The sequence below is a fragment of the Ambystoma mexicanum genome, chromosome 2q (genome assembly GCF_040938575.1).
Source record: "Ambystoma mexicanum isolate Mex_15411 chromosome 2q, UKY_AmexF1_1, whole genome shotgun sequence".
Taxonomy (NCBI): Eukaryota; Metazoa; Chordata; class Amphibia; order Caudata; family Ambystomatidae; genus Ambystoma; species Ambystoma mexicanum.
The window spans coordinates 628,995,286-629,014,876 of NC_090924.1; the positions used below are offsets into that span (position 1 = coordinate 628,995,286).

The following is a 19,591-nucleotide window of genomic DNA, read 5'->3' on the forward strand; positions in this document are numbered from 1 at the left end:
GGCAAAGATGGCTCGGGAGCTTGTTTAACATGGAGGAGCTTTGATACAGTGGTGATCTACACCCACAACTCATGAATCTGTGCTGGCAGATCACAGGCATTGCTGGGCAGCTGACCGGCAGGTAGGGGGTTTGCAGTTTGTGTTGATGGTAGCGTGGTGATGTAAGTGTAAGTGTAATTGGTTATTTATAACGCACTTAATCCCCAGAGGTTTCTAAGTGCAGACGTGGGGATCGAAGAATGTGTTGCTCCGCATCGTCATGCTTACAGGGCAAGCGTGTTGCCCCTCAGCTATCCTTCCGAGATGCATGTGTGAGTGTCCGGTGTGATGTTTAATTGATGGTCATTTGGTAATGTCCCCTGTAGCAGGACCATGAAAGGCTTTGAGCCTTGGACAGAGAATCATTTAGTCTATCCTGGACTTCATTGACAACCAATGGAGAATGTGTGTAGCAAGTGTTTTGGGTTCACTAAGCTTCAGGTTAAGCATGGGATTTACAGCAAGCATTTGTACCCTTTGTAGATAGTCTAGAGACTTTGCCGGCCTGCCTGACTAAACTTGCATTAGTAGACCCTTGACAAGGTGATTTAAGGATGGCCCTGTGGGCAGTTTGTATGAGGGGACTGGCCCCATGCAGGAGCTACAGATTGGACAATGGGAGTTGTGTTTTTTCAAACTGTGATAGGCCGGGGTTGGAAAAACTGCAAATATACAGGAATTCACAAGCCTGGAAAGTAATGGGAAGTTAACCTGACACTATATTGGGATTGTGCATACTGGTAGTGTACTGCCATTATATATTGGAAATCTGAAATTGTATAATAGTAATCTGGGTCTATACTAGTACCCTGCAAAGTGGATTGTAATACAGGAAAGATGCAGAACATTTGCTAAGTGGAAGTGCACTTGAATTGTGGAACCTAGGATTACATTGGTTGTAAAGAAGCCCCATGGCCTATTCTGGAACTTCTAGAGGGAGTGATAAGTGGTACAGGGTCCTCTCCAAGCTAGTAGGGGATGGCTGCGGGTGGTATGCGTAGGATCCCCTGGTAACCCTCACTCCTGTCAATGGGCAGGAGGCAGTCACATGTTGGACAAAAGTGCCACTGGCACTTTTAGGGCTTTGCCCGGAAAGCCACATCCTCACTTTGGGCACTGCATCCCCAACAAGATGCAGACACTGATCTAACCAGAAACGATCAAAACAACTCCAAAGCACTAACAATTCTTACCAACCACTGCTCAATCACACACTGACTCAAATGCTGTGCCTGTGGGGGTAAGCAATTCCACAGCAATCAACGAGTTGGTGGTAGTAATATTGATTCAGATGTGCAGGGTTTAAGAATCAGACTGGCCTAAGGTGATGATCTGCTAGTACATAAAAAGGACAGCCAATGAAGAGAAGATGTGAGTGCTCAGACAATGAGGTTCTGGCAAGATTTTGGGAGATAGTTGGCAATTCAGGAAGGATGCTGTTGAAGGTGTTTGGAGAGGGACAGGCAGGATCTGAGACAGCTGAAGACAATAGGGAGAATGTATATAAGGAGGTGGTAGGAGGGAAACAACAGATGGCAGGAGAGGGACAGAATGTTGTATGAGGAAGACCAGAGGCAGTTGGAGGAGAACATGAGGAGGTAGCAGCAGAAAGACATCAGAAGGTGGTAGGAGGAAGACATGACAAGATGGTTGTCGGAGGATATCAGGAAATGGTAGGATGGAGGCATAAGGAGGAGGAAGGGAACCAGGTGAAAGCTAGTTGGACGTTGGTGAGAGCAGGAAGGAACACAAGGGTATGTCTAGCCCTAGTGAGGGGATATGGGTGAAAACCCAATAAGAAGAGGTTAGACCAACAGTGGGAGGACAACAGAGCATGTGATGTGACTTCTAGGAGGATCAGATCCAGAGGAGGAGAAGAACATGGTGCAGGGGGTAGAATGATGGACCCTTGTAAAGGGAGGTGATAAGGCCCTCTAACTTTCCTCTTTAGAAACTTGGACAAGCAAACCCAGTTGGTTCTGTCATCAAGTGAATGAGAAACAGTATATACCATCAGGAGAATTCTTAAGAGCAAGAAGAAACTGCCAGACCATGGAACACTTTGAGAAGGAGTGTAACCTTTTGAAATCAAGATTTCTAGCTAGAGGTTATTCGGAACAATGTATTAGCAAAGCCTGGGACAGAAGTCTGTCGGTAACACAAGAGCAAACGTTAGTAAAAAGGAACAAAACGCTGGAACAACCGACTATTGGTTTTATCACTAAATACAACAATGACTACAGACATGTGAAAAAAATCCTAGCCAAACACTGGAATTTGTTGAAATTGGATGAGAACATTTCGAACTTTGTGGATGAAAAACCAAGCATTATCTTTAAAAAGAACACAGACCTTGAAAAACAAACTAAGCCCTTTGAATCTACCAGACACGATGGAGGAATCATTGAACTGGCTGAAAGCAACTACCAACGGATTTAGGAAATGTGGGACCTGCACGATGTGCAAATATGCACACAAGAAAACAGACTCATTCTCTAGCAGCAGTAATAAGATCTTGAAAATCAGACAACCCATCAACTGTAGGACAAAATATGTGGTCTATGCAATCATCTGTGTGTGTAAATTGCTGTATATAGGCAGTACGATTAGAGAACTCAGGACCCGAGTGTTTGGAAAGATTTCATAATTGTAGGTAATTTTCCTTCCATGTGGCAACCCCTAAACTTTTTGCTGTTGTTTTCACCTTGTTCTTGACTTTGCCAGAGAAGTGCAGCCTTCTGCCGCACTCCTCTGGGCTTTCGCTCCTTTCTTACGGGGAAACTGACATGCCCTTAAGACAGTCAGTACCGGGGAACGCTGTTTCCCGTAGTTTCTTTTATCATGTTGCGGCTTTAGTGCAACATGACACAAGAGGGCACTGTAAGCTAAGTTACAGCTCTCTTGGGTCTCTAACCTTCTACAGACCCTAGATACTCTTTTAGGATGGTATTTGATCGGTGCAAGTCATTCAGGGACTGGAATGGTGGCAGCGATCGTTTTGTTTATTTTGAGCTCCTTTTGGCGTTCTGAGCACGTTTTTCGCACTGAACCCAAAATGGTGGCCTGGCTCCCAAAATGGCCAGACCACAAGGCTCCTTTGTCCTGGCCACTGACCGTCTTGCTCCCTTCACCTTCCCCAGGTCGGGCGACCCGGGGCCTTCCTTATTTGGGCATGTACTTTCCCGCGAAACGTGGTTGCTTTCGCGGGCTTCTACATGTCGTTTGTGTGCCTCCAGGGTGTGGGCTGGGATGTCTGGTCCCAATACACATCCTGGGTGCCAGAGAGTCTAGGGTGGTGTGAATGCCTGGGACCACCGTGGTCCGTGATTGGTCCACGTATGGTATGTGTGTTGATGAGCGGATCTCCCATTGGCTCCCCTCAGTTTTGGCGCGAAGGGAACCGTGGATAAGAGGGGGCTGGAAACACCACTACCATGTCGATCTCCTGAGTTCTCACGAACGAAGGAATACAGGAGCCAAGTATCCTGTAACCACAAGGCTGGACCGAGGAATCGCTGGTGACCCGCTGAAGGAATCCTCCTTTGCACTGCTGTCGTCCTGTGAAACCCTTTCCTCCTTGGATCGAACCAGAAGGCCTGTACTGGTGCTTCGACCTTTGGAATAGCAGGAACAGCTATTCCCGGCGACTTCATCATCTCCTGCCAAGTAAGCCTTCGGAAGTGTCTCTGGGCCATCCAGTTGACTGACCAGCTTACAAGGGAGTCCTGCTCTGTAACTGCCGCCAGGTTGTGTTGTATTTCGAGTCCTTGTCACTCTCCCACGCTTCGTACACTTGGCGTTCCCAAGTCTGAAGGGAGGAGTGTACATTTGGCTCGAATACACACGGCCGCTCCGTTGTCCTGCTGCGGCAACAAACTGTGCTGGTTTCGTCGATTGGGACGTCTTGTTGCTCTACACGACTACGAGGCGTTCCCTGCTCTTCTGAACCTGCCAGCTGCTGAAACTAACGTGGAGAAGCCTGGGTCTGCTTGCTTCGGGGACCCGTGAGTAGTTTAGCTAGGATCTGGTCGCCCTCCTGCAGTATCCCATTGCTTTTCCCTGCTGTGTAAAAACAGCACCCTTTTGGCCGTACTCGCGCTCTGCTTCTGCCCGCTGTGGAGGCTGCGCTTGAGTTGCGGAACCTGTTCTCCTCCTTCTGCTGTGCACTAACCTGAACTGCCTGACTTCCTCCGAAGAGCTTCCCCTTTTGCCCGTTGGCACCGGCGTGGCAGGTACTTTGAGCACAAGGCTCCACTCTTCGCAGGGCTCGGACTTCCATCTAGTTAGGTGCCTCTGAAGGCGAACTGAGTCTAAAGCGTTATCGCACTGCCTGTTTTCCTTTCCTTTCAGGTGGACTACATATTTTGTGCTTTAAACGCTTGTGACTGTGTATTTGTATATATATTGTGTTGATATGGTATGTGTTGGTTTAATATTGTGATATTGTGATTTTCTCGCTACGGTCATTATTTTAAAGGCCTTAAAATAAATGTGTATCTATTTTTGATATAACAACTGTTTGGAGTAGTTTGTAAGCGCTCTTGCTTTGTGTGCTCACTGCGGGCTTTCAGTCACCCTCACCCCTCTTGAGACCTAGTCTTGACCGACGCGATCGCTACCTTGATTGGTCTGGCTCGTCCAGAGGTTACCCTGTTCCAAGTAATTAGGTTGGCCTTCTGAACTTCTGCGCCACCAGGACAGAGTTCAGAAATCCGTCTTAACACCGAGTACGAGAACATTTAGCAAAAATCGGCAGCCAAGATCCCAGACTGCCACTTGCATGCCACTGGCAAGAGAAACATCAAATGAACAATAAGGCAGACATACAAGTCATTGGTCTCCAGAGAGTGACACTAGGAAGACGTGGAGGGGACAAAGAAAAGAAACTTAGACAAATGGAGGCCATAATGATTTGCAAATTCAATTCTACAGTATTTGGCCTTAACACAGACAATGAAATGGTGTCGTTTTTGTAGAAATTCAATCAAAATTCCTGTAAAGTTTAGTGTGTTATTATCAGATTACTCTTTATTTTTATCTTTGTTATTCTTTCCCATGCATATTGTAGTATTTACACTTAATTAGTGATAAAGCAAACTCGACATACTCTTCTTCTTTTCATGTGGATGCTCACTGCGACATCCCACAACTATCTCATCATGTGTCTAATTAAACAAGGGAATGGACTTCTTTCCCCCATATATAGCTATTCTGCATGCTGTTTGACCAATAGATTACATTTTGACTTATGTACATATACAGCGAGATGTTACCTATAACATTACCTTTTCTGACTGGTTTAGAAACCATGGGACAGTATTAATGGTGACTAGATACTTTCCTCTTGTTCTAGCGTAATACAATGTTCCCTTAATTTAACACTGGTGATATGTTCCTTTAAGTTACACTGGGGAGATATCACTTTGTCACAAGACTTAAATAATAATGCAGTATTCAATTATACATTGAACACAGCCATTTTGAATGCTCTCATATTGGATCTGAACATTCTATTATATGATATCCATGGAACACACTAAACTTTAATATGGCCGCCAGGAAAACACTGGACGAAACAGGGAGAAGGGGCTGAGCAGGGTGCTCATCCCCAAAGCAACTTATATTTACACACAGAGGACGGCTAATGGCGCCCCCTCGAGATTCTGTGCAACACGCAATCAAACGCTGTATCGGTACGAGAGGTAAGAGACTGTCTGGCATTTCACGGCCCCCTTTTACTCGAAAATACGTCTAATTACGCGCAGGATAATGTGCGCGCATACCTACTCGATCTTTTTGCATCCTATACTGCACCTAGGTGCACCATTGAGTATTTTATCCCCTGTGTTAGACCATAAAGGACCAGTGATATATAACTTTACTGTTTAGAGGCTACTTAAGCAAGACAGTTATAAGCAAACGCTACCACAAACGTTTAAGGTTAATATAAAACACTTCACACCGAAAGCAATACCGAGCTAATACCAAGTTGCAATTGAATGACTAAGCCGAATATTACTTTTGTAACGGTTGACATTGTCAATAATTTCACATTTGCAGGGATCTAACACGTTTATTGTGGAGGATTAATTCCAAATGTAATAGGGGCACTAGAGGAATTCAAGGAAATATTCCTTATATTTACTATGAGAGTTTCAATGAACACATGTGTTGACTTATAGCAACCATCAAATACATTACATAACAAGTGTCTTGTACTTATCTCTCTCTACAACACCCTTTCTTTTACCACGCCCTTTCCCCATCCTACTTATTGTCTGGTTTTTATTTTGATTGTTATTTTGACTTTTATGTTTTTGTTCATGTAATCTCATTTGAAACTCTGTTTCTGGTTCTCATATTAAATTTTTTTGAACCCTTCTATTTATGTGGCTGTCTGACTATATTATATGTTTAACATGAAAAAATGTTTTTTGTTATGACCTATGGTGCTATGACAGACTAATAGCCCTGATTTGAAAAAGGTCTCAAGGAGACCGAAACACGTGTCATCATTTAAAGGTCACTTTAAAAATAATGAAATCTCTTTGATAATTGGGCGCAGTCTCCTTCCAGGTTATTCATACTTTTACTTATGTTCAAGGGGGTTTTTCCTTGGCTAAACCCACAATCCGGTGAGACCCGACCATTTGCATTAAACTAGTCATGTTTGAAAAACACCTAATCTCAACAAAGCTGATGTCGCCATGTTAGACCAAACCGCTGAAGCCAAGTGCATCAAAGAATGGTTGCATGTGCCGAATTGTGATTCCCAAAGGAGCATGAACTCTATCCTTTACTTTCACACGGTAATACAATTATATATCAATATTTAAACCTTGAAAACTATATCAAGATGTGGCTGCGTTTGCCTAATTCTGATTTTTAAAGAAAAACTGATTTTTATTCTTTATTCTAACACAGGATACTTCATTTAAAGAAGGTAAAGTGTATAACAGTTGAAGAAGAAAACAAATATTACCCAAGCCAAGAGTCTCCCTTATTCACACTGAAACCAACCTTTCCCAGAGTTAAGAAGCAATCTAACTGTTTTGTGAAGCTGATAACAGTTTATCGGCATAAGATACAAGTGTGCAAGTATTACCTGATGCTAAGAGAGTGGCACCAAGGCTTCTGGGTAATTAATTGGGCTGATAACTGGCAGAATGGTGCAGGTAAAGTTTGGTGAAGTGAAACTGGCTTCTTGTAAAGACTATTTTGAAGTTGGCATAACCTGTAGTGCCAGAGACTGTGGAAGACAGAGAGAAGTGAGTCTCAAATGCAAACCCAGGTTGTCATTGTGGCAGACAGACAAGAGAGACAAAGAGGCAGCCCCTTTTGAAGAGAATTATTTAGAGGACGAGTGCCTTGTCTACTTAAAGCTGTTGAAGTACTTTGGAGTATATCTTGGCGAAGCCTGTCTAAAAGTACAAATCACTGAAGCTGTGGTAGTAGTCCAAAATACTGACGTTTATCGGGTTGTCAGGGGATGTAATACTGTAGTAGTCCAAACAAGGAGGAATACCATGAGAAAAAGGTGACTGTTCTTATAGTGAATGAAGTAGTGAATGTGAAGTTGTTAAAGTTGAAGCAGCAGCACTAAGATGTCATCCTGACAAATATACTATTCTAAAGCCTACAATTGTAACCAAATGAATACTAACTGTTAATCAAGAACTGTGTATCACTGTTAGTTGTGGATATTGAATGCCTTTTGAACTGAGGCAAGTCTTCCTGAGGAAGGTGACAAAGTATCCTGGCTGGGATTACCATTGGTGCTATTTGGAGAAAGTAGAAAGTGGATATTTCAACAAGAAGAAAAGATTTGCTAGTGGAACTGTGATTAACAAACCTTTACAGAAATATAAAGAACTGATTTAAGACATGTATTTCTTTGGTTGAGCACCAACAGACCTGACTTTGAATCCTGGGGAAGGAAAATCACCCACCACATTAGATGGTTATTCAGAGACTCTGAATGTTGTTCATGTGATTTTCCATTGCCATATATGTTCTTTGTTTGTTTTGTTGCTTAGTGTGAGGGGCAGTTATCCTGTGTTAGAGTTTGTCCCCTTAGCTTTAGTTAGGAAGGTAAATCCTCAGCAGAGTAGGCATAGTTAGGCATTTTTTAATACATTTTCTTTAAGAATAAAATGGCACATGATGACAAATCATCAACAGTTGTCTGTGTCGCATTATTGACACCTCACAGCATATAATGGAATTATGTAATATTGCAGTGGGACTATACCAGAATTGTCTTGCAGTAAACTGGGAGAATAGATGGAATGTGTCTGCTGTACAACTGAGCAAAAAATGAAAATAATGGGATGTAAAATAGGGAATATATTGATAGAGCCCATACTGGGAAATTTGTTTTTTGAAATGAGAAAATATTGAGAGTGCAAACTTGGATTGCTGATGAGTGCTGCTAACATTTGCTGATGAGTGCACTGTATTTTTCTAAGTGGTTACTAGTGAGAGCACTTGGGGTGCGTGCCACAAGAGGGAAGGTTAGGGTGTTAGTATTTTCCTCGACTACCAATGAGATCTGTCAGTGGAGAAGTGTGCCTGGGGGCTGGAGGGTGCATGTGTGGTGGACTGGGAGAAGTGGCACAGGCGTAAGCAGACTAAGCTCAACACAGTCCCATTGGAGTGAGTGTGAGCTAGTAAAGGGTTCACGCATGCATTCAGTTGCTGCACTGTGTGTATGTGTGTGTGTGTGTTGAGGCATGCATGCAATGTATGGTGGGAGGAAAACATGGAGAGGTGGTGAGCAGGGTCTTGGAAAGGAGCACTGCAAGGATCCTGGCTGAGAATAATGATCAAGTCTGGTAATGCCTGCTGTTCTTGGTTTATTTCTGTGGTGATAATAGAGGCTGATGATTTTGGCATGTTCTCGTTGTCTTTAGCCCTGCCTGGGTCTCTTCGTGAGGAAAAACCTTGGTATTTGTTGTGGCAGGTGAGCCAATCCAATTGGGTCCAGCCTCTGGAGTGGGCATATCAACGTGGTTTTCTTTGTTGTGGCCTGGAGAACAGTAAGTGTTTTTAGGTGTTCATCAAAGGGAAAGTCATTTTGAAGTGCATCATTGCTTGCATATAGTGTTACATGTGTTGGTTGCTTGGCCTGGGAAAAGAGTCCCTTGGCTCTACCTGTTGAAATATAGCACTGTTACTAAGAATGCATTTCTGGAGCAAAACACCCTGACAGTTGCTTATTGGATGCATCTCTTTGCATTGGTTTTCTGGCCTCTTGCTGCAGAAATATGACATTGTTGACTTTTTAGGTAGCTTGAGAGCAAGTTTCTATTTCATCCAGCTAAGGAATAGTTGTGGGGTGTGTTGTTTTGGTGCTGTAGATCATGAGGTTGGTTTAAGTTTAATTGATTTTCATTCTGTTTGTTGTCATTGACTTGTCTACTCGTGAGAGACAACTGCTGAGATCCTGTTGATGTTTGATTGAGGATTGTGTTAATTGGAAGGCATTTTGTCTTTCATCAGCATAATTGTGGCCAATGAGACCTGAGTAGCTTTTGATTTCCATGAGTGAGTTCACGAGGATGTAGAAGAGTAGTTGTGGCAGGCAGGCAATATTCCTTGATTGGGGGTATTTGAAAGCTGGCATGAATGTTGTCTCCATCCGGTGGGAAAGGAAAGACGTCACCCAGTTTAGTACGGTTTCTTCCATTCCTACACCACATCTTCATATCATTTTGAGATGATTTCCGTGGCTGATGGTAGCAAATGCAGCCAAAATATCCTGGAGAGTGAGAGCACTTGGTTTGTCAGCATTATTCTTTAGTGTGTCCTAGATAGATGAGATAGTTGGTTTGGTTTCCCTCATTGGTCCTAATCCATGTTGCCTCTTGTGTTTGATGTCGTCATCTCCACCCAATCCCTAACTTGCTGGTGGTTGAGTTTATCTTGGACTATTGCCATTTATGTTCAAACACGGAATACACGTGGATGGTAAAACTGAATCTATACTTGGATTGTGAAAATATGGAAAGTTAAACTGAGGGTAGGCTAAGATTTTCAAACTGGAAATACTGTATACAGTATATTGGATTAACAAAATGGTAGCATACTAAGATTGCCGTTTTGACGGTATACTGGCATTGGAAAGGTGGATATGAACATGTATTTACCAAGCCTAGAGCATACTGGATTAGTGTAACAATAAACTGGAAGTATAATGGGAAACTGAAACTGAAAGACATGGGCACATGTTTGTGATGCTATAAGGCCAGTGGGTCTTATTTCCACATTCTTTGCAATTGCGAGACGCCCACACAATTCTGGGCTGACGTCCTAAGCAGGATCGAAATTGTTCAAAATACCTCAATCACTCCAGGCCAGTTCCCATGCTCTTGATTTTGAATGAGTCGGTGTGGCAACCACATAACTTGTCGCATGCTAAAGTCCTATGGATTGAGGAAGTGCTCTCAGTAGGGGATAGAAGGGACTTCATGCACTGGAAGTGTCTATAGTGGGTCATGATGAGACGCAGAGATTGAGCACAAGTGTTTCATGGCATCTGGCTTTTTTTTCTAGACTTGTATTTAGACTTCCTGTCGCTCAAATAAGTAAACTTATGCAGGTGCACGAGGGGATGGGATTTACAATGGGGGAGGTCTTTGGAACGGTGAGGTTAAAAGTTATCTAATTTGACACTGTAATTAGATTCAATCTTTGGACCTGTTCTATACACTTATGGTTCATGGAATGCATCTATTGTTTTAAAAACTCTATGTCACGGACTCTCAATAGTAAGCTTAATTTGTTTATGATAAATACATCTTTTTTTAAAAAATGCTAGAATACGTCAAACTGAACTTGGAAATGTACTGTGATTGTGCAAATCTGAAATTTATTGGGATTGGAGAATCTCGGAGAAGACTGGGTGTCTGCAAGCTGGAAATGTAGTGGGCCCCATTCCGAGTTGGCTGATACAGGGTAAAAGTGCAGCTAATAACGTTTACTAGCACTTTTACTGGACCGGCCAACTACAACTTTGACAGTAGGGTTTGTGGATGTACCACCTTTACCTCGAGCTAGGTGCTGATGGTAAATATGGCTCCTACTGGCAAAAAAATGCCTTTATTACCAGCACGGCTGGAAATAGAGTCAAAATCCCACCATGGAGTCCTTGTAATGGACCCCAGTGTGTTGAGCAAACTGGGGTATACTGGTATTGTCAACTGTGTGTATACTGGGACTGAGAAATAGCGAATTGACTGCAATTGTCAGTTTGGGAAAATGCTTTGATTATGAAAACCTGAGTTTACTGGGATTGTCAAAATGGCAGTATACACAGATTATTTTACGGGGAAAATCCTAATATTGTGGAAAACTGCATTTATTGGAATTGTGTGTTCTGGGATAAGGTGCAGAAGAGGTAGCAAACACATCTACTGGGACTCAATGGAGTGGAAGCAGATCAGGATAATACAAATGTAAATACACTGACATACTGCAAACCGACAACATTTTAGAATATTTTGTGTTATTTGTTTACTTTGGTATATTTGGTATATTCATCTGATTGCCGCTTCAAAGCACACAAGTATGAAAGGAGTACATAGCCTGCGCAAAGGTATCACTAGTAGTATCTTTTGAGGGTGCACTAGGGGCTAAAGAGCGATTCAAAGAACCACTTGTGCGTGTTTCATCCGATTTATACATAGTCGGGCTGTAGGCAAAGATGGCTCGAGAGCTTGTTTAACATGGAGGAGCTTTGATACAGTGGTGATCTACACCCACAACTCATGAATCTGTGCTGGCAGATCACAGGCATTGCTGGGCAGCTGACCGGCAGGTAGGGGGTTTGCAGTTTGTGTTGATGGTAGCGTGGTGATGTAAGTGTAAGTGTAATTGGTTATTTATAACGCACTTAATCCCCAGAGGTTTCTAAGTGCAGACGTGGGGATCGAAGAATGTGTTGCTCCGCATCGTCATGCTTACAGGGCAAGCGTGTTGCCCCTCAGCTATCCTTCCGAGATGCATGTGTGAGTGTCCGGTGTGATGTTTAATTGATGGTCATTTGGTAATGTCCCCTGTAGCAGGACCATGAAAGGCTTTGAGCCTTGGACAGAGAATCATTTAGTCTATCCTGGACTTCATTGACAACCAATGGAGAATGTGTGTAGCAAGTGTTTTGGGTTCACTAAGCTTCAGGTTAAGCATGGGATTTACAGCAAGCATTTGTACCCTTTGTAGATAGTCTAGAGACTTTGCCGGCCTGCCTGACTAAACTTGCATTAGTAGACCCTTGACAAGGTGATTTAAGGATGGCCCTGTGGGCAGTTTGTATGAGGGGACTGGCCCCATGCAGGAGCTACAGATTGGACAATGGGAGTTGTGTTTTTTCAAACTGTGATAGGCCGGGGTTGGAAAAACTGCAAATATACAGGAATTCACAAGCCTGGAAAGTAATGGGAAGTTAACCTGACACTATATTGGGATTGTGCATACTGGTAGTGTACTGCCATTATATATTGGAAATCTGAAATTGTATAATAGTAATCTGGGTCTATACTAGTACCCTGCAAAGTGGATTGTAATACAGGAAAGATGCAGAACATTTGCTAAGTGGAAGTGCACTTGAATTGTGGAACCTAGGATTACATTGGTTGTAAAGAAGCCCCATGGCCTATTCTGGAACTTCTAGAGGGAGTGATAAGTGGTACAGGGTCCTCTCCAAGCTAGTAGGGGATGGCTGCGGGTGGTATGCGTAGGATCCCCTGGTAACCCTCACTCCTGTCAATGGGCAGGAGGCAGTCACATGTTGGACAAAAGTGCCACTGGCACTTTTAGGGCTTTGCCCGGAAAGCCACATCCTCACTTTGGGCACTGCATCCCCAACAAGATGCAGACACTGATCTAACCAGAAACGATCAAAACAACTCCAAAGCACTAACAATTCTTACCAACCACTGCTCAATCACACACTGACTCAAATGCTGTGCCTGTGGGGGTAAGCAATTCCACAGCAATCAACGAGTTGGTGGTAGTAATATTGATTCAGATGTGCAGGGTTTAAGAATCAGACTGGCCTAAGGTGATGATCTGCTAGTACATAAAAAGGACAGCCAATGAAGAGAAGATGTGAGTGCTCAGACAATGAGGTTCTGGCAAGATTTTGGGAGATAGTTGGCAATTCAGGAAGGATGCTGTTGAAGGTGTTTGGAGAGGGACAGGCAGGATCTGAGACAGCTGAAGACAATAGGGAGAATGTATATAAGGAGGTGGTAGGAGGGAAACAACAGATGGCAGGAGAGGGACAGAATGTGGTATGAGGAAGACCAGAGGCAGTTGGAGGAGAACATGAGGAGGTAGCAGCAGAAAGACATCAGAAGATGGTAGGAGGAAGACATGACAAGATGGTTGTCGGAGGATATCAGGAAATGGTAGGATGGAGGCATAAGAAGGAGGAAGGGAACCAGGTGAAAGCGAGTTGGACGTTGATGAGAGCAGGAAGGAACACAAGGGTATGTCTAGCCCTAGTGAGGGGATATGGGTGAAAACCCAATAAGAAGAGGTTAGACCAACAGTGGGAGGACAACAGAGCATGTGATGTGACTTCTAGGAGGATCAGATCCAGAGGAGGAGAAGAACATGGTGCAGGGGGTAGAATGATGGACCCTTGTAAAGGGAGGTGATAAGGCCCTCTAACTTTCCTCTTTAGAAACTTGGACAAGCAAACCCAGTTGGTTCTGTCATCAAGTGAATGAGAAACAGTAACTGTATCTGCAACTCCTGGCAGGGACACAGCAATGTCTATAGGATCTGCATGGAGATTGGAGGTGGTAATACCACACCAGAAACCAGAAACAAGTTGGAGGACTGTCATAGTGAGAACTCTAGAGACTGGGGCTGACAATGAGGTGCACTGAAGTCTTGTGAAACTTAGAAGATGAGCTTTGAGAGTGCAACACTTTTCATTTTGATGAACTCAGACTTTGAGTCTGCTAAGCGATACTCCACAGAGAGATAGAGAGGGAGAGAGAGAGACTCTAATCAACATAATCCAGGGTTGAGAGGAAGAAATCATCCTAACTGTTGCATGAAGGGCATATGTTTATCCTGGTGTGTTAATCATTTTAAAGAGCCAGCCTAAAATGACCCCAGGAGTTGTGAATTTAGCTTCCAGTTGTGCCCAAGAATAATATGATTAACGTTATTTCAACTCTTGCACCATGGCTGGTGTAGTCTATTGATCGATGTCCATGATATGACATGAGAATACCTAATCTAGCGTTTGCAGATGTTGAAAAACTGGGGATATGGTGGGGTTTGTCAAAATGGGAGTTTACTTGAACTGCCACGGTGGTAATATGCTGCGATTGTGAAAACTAGGAGTACATTGTGCTCGTCAAACTTGGAAATGTAGTGGGGTTACTCAACCGGTAGTATGGTTGGAATGCCCAATTTATACAATATTGGCCTTCTGTAAACTGGAAATGCACAGGGATTGCATAATTGACAGTAGATTTGCAATAGGGAAAATGGGAATCTTAAAGTTGGAGTATGTTTCGAGTTTGCAAATGTGAAAGGTTGCCACCCTCACAGCTAATGAATGGTCATTTATCGAGCTTGACAGCCTTTTGTACTCTGAGACGGATGCAATTAGCAAAATGCTGGGTAACTAGTGTCTTCGTTCTCCTCTTTTCCGCTCAAACAATGTAGGAAACTGGTATTTGTTCTTTTCACATTTCAATCATGTACTAGCTTGTATATGCTGTTTGCTAATTTTTAGATTTAGTTTTATTAAATAATTCCACCTTTTTGCAATATCAAGTTGATCCACAACATATTGTGAGACGTTGGTTCTTTCATCGCACAAAATCCACTCAAGATTGTTAACAAAGTGCCCGTGGACCAAGTTCATCGTTATGCTTATGTGTCGTAGGGCTCGAAGCATTACTCCCATACAATCATGAGCGCATCTTCACAAGTCCTTGCTGACACCAAATGAGTTCAACAGAGCATGCTGCACTTACTTTGCACTTAACCATCGTGGACAGTGATGACAGACAGTCGTCAAAGGCAGTGTGGGTGCTGTAGGAGAATTATCAATGTGATGACTGTAGAACAAACCATGGCATGGTGCTCCTTAATGTAAGCTATGCAGGATTTGGGATTCTAAAAACCAGATCCTTGTAGAACGATGCATCACATGTCCATACAATGCTGACAACATTTATGGACACACAAATTGAAGCATTTTTATGTTTGAAAGTGTGAGAATTTCAATTGTCAATCGGTTTGCATAGTAGCAAATGATGTTTGGGAGAGAGACAGAAATGTGTTGTGAAAATCCCACACGGATCGCTATTTTGTGTATTTTTTTTATTTGATTTAATTGTATGAAACCATTTTTTACAAAAAAACAGTTAAAGTTCGTTGTAAGCTTCATTGCATGTGTAAGTAATCAAGTCTTTCCTGTACCTCCAACTTAAGCGATCAGATGAATGTTTCTTTACCGGTCAGATCCTTTTTATCGCTTAAGCGTCCAGGCCAATCATTTTGAAGAAACTCACCACTGCGATGACCCAGTTCGTCTTTTCACCGCTTATTAAGCGGGCACACCATTCCTGTTCGTCGTAAGAGTGTAGATTTTTAAGCAGGTGGCCTAACCATAGGGTTCTTTCTTTTGAGAGGCCTGTACAAGATAGAAGGAGATGTCTTCTTGTCTCAACTTGATTTTCTTGGGTGCAGAAGCGACATTTATTAGAATCTACCTGTCGCCTAATTGCTAAGATCTCATTTGTGTTAATTAAGTTCAGCCGAATTCTCATGAAACTTACTCTTGGGGCTTTGTCTGGAAGTTTCACGAGGCATGGTATTATCTCATTTACTTTTTTGGGTTATGAGGAAAATCCCACACGGATCGTTATAAGAAAGCGAGCCTGCCTCCTGTACAGGGAGGTGCCATGTTTGTTTTATCCAACATGAGTGCGGCCACTTTATCGATCTGGATATGTTTTCTAGGTTAGAGACAGATTTCTGCAGTGGATACATGAACTCGCTGAGCTACAGAGTGAGGATTCCAAGGGTAAACACCCAGTTTTCAGCAGATGCACAGTGGTGCACAATTTATCGGGGCCAGCGTTGTTGGCTCGTTGTCAATATGGGGACTCCATGTAAGACAGTGTGAGAATTTGACTTTCAAATAGCAAATAGCAAAACTGGTTGATACTGTCCAATCTACTCCCTCCACTCCCTCCACCCCCTCCACCCTCTCCACCCCCTTCTCAATCCCACAAAAAATATTGGAGCTAAACGGCTCTGGGGCTTGGCATGTGTACATGGTATGGATTTTACTTGCATTTAGGTTCAGGTGGCTGATCAGTCACACACTTCTCATGGCCACACATAAGTCGGAAGAAATGATGGTGTTCATGACAGCAACACCACATCGTCATCGGCTGCGGCCAGCACACATATATTTCAGTCCGCCATTCTGGGAGTATGTTTGGCTTAATTATTTAGGTCCAAATGTAAGGAGTTCATGTATGGATTAAAAAGAAGAAGCACCAAGAAACACACACCGCCCCCCCCTCGCCCCCCCGCCCCCCATCCCCTGCCTCCCCACCCCTGTCTGTCCCCTTGTGTGGATGGGAAGACAAGCACAAATTCAGCTAGTGGCCACATGCTAACAGGTCATGGTGCATTTTGTTGAGAGTAGACAGACCTAGGCCTGGGATGCCGATTGAGTACAGTGTAGGCAAGCATTTTAAGAGATTTGCGCAACTACAGGCTGCATTTACATCCATTCAGATTGTGCTTTCATAAGCCAGGAGTTTCAAGGACTGTGCCACGGTGCCCGTTCCTTCCCAGAAGCCATATTGGAACATAAGTAGCCACTGCCCACTCACTTCCATAAGACATCATGACACACTCTGGCTACTCCACTGCTGCAAAAAAAATGACATGGGGATGCCAATTTACACAGATATGTTTTTAAACAAGTGAACATGTGGCGAAACCTACTTTCTAAAAGCAAATGTAAGCATCCCCGTATTTCTAAACTGTGGCCTTTGTTTTCAGCGGAGAGTCTTAGTCCAGTTGTACCAGGCAACAGGCGAAGACAGCGAACTTCGAATTGCCGCCTATTACACCTTGATGAGATGCCCCAATGAAGAGCTCTTCCACACAGTGCAGCAGGTGCTTCGTGATGAGAACTCTAGTCAAGGTAAGGACCAACTTTCCGGAATATTTAGATTATGCAGGAGAGTAGACATTGGACAAAAATGAATTTTTATGTAAGCATAACTCTGCGAGTGGTATTTGTAAGTATGTGTTAATGTATTTTTAGGCTGTGTCGTACAGCGTTGCGTGCGCATTGTTAAGCATCTCGTGTGTGTGTGTGTGTGTGTGTGTGTCAGAGCTACTACATAGGTGCCAGTGTTAGATTCCTGGTTCTGAGTGGAAAAGCTGAATATTTCTAGTTTAGCTGACATGATTTTGGAAATTCAGGTAAGAGCCAGCTGTATGCAGACACAATCACCATTCGAAAGTAGAAAATGTTGATTTATGGATCCCAAAAGCATTTTTATTTCTCTATGCAAAAGCCAATGCAAAAAGGACCTCTTTTGCACATTGTTTTTACGTTATAATAGGCCTCATTACGAGTTTGGAGGTAGCCATGGTGCTATTAGCGCCATGGCTGCCTCCAAACTCGGGTCCGGGTCCAGGTAGTCGGAATGGGGACTTACCGGGTCATTCCAACCTTGGAGGACCTGGTAAGTCCCCATTTTGAAAACCATTCCCCATTCCCATTCGAGCCCCCATAGGGCTCAATGCGAATGGGGAAGGAGCTAATAACGGGCCCGCAAATAGCGGGCCCGTTATTAGCTCCCTGGTCCCTTAGGGGCTCCCGCTAAGGGCGCTGGTAAAACCAGCCGGCCTTAGTGGGACCTCGAAATGCAGCGGTAGGGGGTTAACGGCACCGGCATCCTTACCGGAGCTGTTAACCCCCTACCGCCGTACTCGTAATGAGGCCCAATGTCTTTGAAGGCTGGGCCATTAGATTTGGGGTGTGTGATACTATGAGGCCAGTCACGTTTTCTGCCAAACATGGTGAACTTTCAGGGTCGGGGTCAAACGTACAGCAGAAAGTTCCTTCGGGTTTTCGTTTGCAAAGAGTCAGATGACCGAAATAAACGTGTCCATTCCAGTCACACAACAATCTATAAAGAGCGCCATTTAACAGTCGGTCCCAATGAAGTACATAGGCGCGGAATGTCCGTCCCAGCACCTGGAAGAGAGAGCAAATTATGCAGCTGCAGGTGCTCAGGGGCAGGCCTGCCAAAGAATATGAACAAGCCTGGGGGGGGGGTTTAACATAGAAGAATACTGGAGGGGAGGCCGACATCCCTCCCTGCTTTCAAAGGCAACTGGTCATTTACTGTAGACCGATCCCCTTTGTCATTCCACCCCTCCCAAAATAATAGCATCTAAAAAGGGGAGCCATAGCCATGTGTATGTAGAGTGTGGCATGGCGATCATGCCAATAGCATGCAGACCAACATGTTTCTATTGGGGGAACGTTTCATGCAATATTTGTTAAGTGGTCTGCACAGATGACTGAAGGCTGTTCCAGCCACATGGTACATATTGCATACACATCAGTTGTACAAATGCACATACATCATCATTCCACCTTCCATGCCCTCTCGTGCACAAATGAAAGGGATTGTGTAAAAGGAATTCCACATTCTGTATGCAAACAGATGTTCTTCCATGAACATTCCAAGTATAGCTGGACAAGGAGTGTCTCACTGGTATGTATGTAATCAAAAAATATATCATTATCATTTCATAATTTATTATTTTTTTAAACATAATTTGTCTTTCTCGATACTTTTAACCATGTGCTGCCCAGAAAATTGGCAGCACTATTGGAAGACGCCACACTTACATCAAGACATGCGAACATAATAAATACTGTTAATCAACCATTCCAAAATGCTTCAACATACAACTGAAAAAATACAGAAAATGACAAATTTACCCAACACCACACCCAGTGGCACTGAACTGGATGGACCCCAGCCGGCCCATAATACTGGGGTTCTCCAAACAGCCCTTTAAGATGAGCAGCAGCACGCTCGAGACAGATGGGGATGCAGATTCGTACTGTTGCACCAAATAATAATGGCAACTCAATAGTTTAGCAAAGGGTAGTCCGTTTAATGACAAGTACAAAAAACGTGGAGTTCAATGAACATCAGCAACCGCTCAATCTTCCTTCTTCCTTAAACTCCAATTAATTTCAGAAAAAACAATATTTATACCAAAAAGTTGTCATCAATGATGCGTAATCTTAAAAACCTAACATGCAACGTGATTGGTTATAGGAAGGTAACTTTAACATAGGTACTATGGGCCTCATTACACGGTATGCAGTAACCATGGCGCTATTAGCTATTAGCGCCATGGTTGCCGCCGGTATTTTACCGTGTCCGCCTTGGTGGATGGCGGAATTACCGCCCTACTCCAAGGTGAGCGGGGGCAGTAATTCCCCATTCACCAAGGCACTTCCCCA

General features: G+C 43.5%; 1 protein-coding gene across 2 annotated transcripts in view; it reads left to right on the top strand.

Annotated features, from left to right (window-relative positions):
* Window positions 1–19,591, top strand: part of LOC138569646 (uncharacterized) — a 1,436,407-nt gene that overhangs the window by 475,056 nt on the left and 941,760 nt on the right. For both annotated transcript variants that reach the window (XM_069647797.1, XM_069647798.1), the window contains exon 13: window positions 17,092–17,236. In XM_069647797.1, coding sequence (XP_069503898.1) covers window positions 17,092–17,236 — 145 coding nt within the window. The remainder of the gene's footprint in view (window positions 1–17,091; window positions 17,237–19,591) is intronic.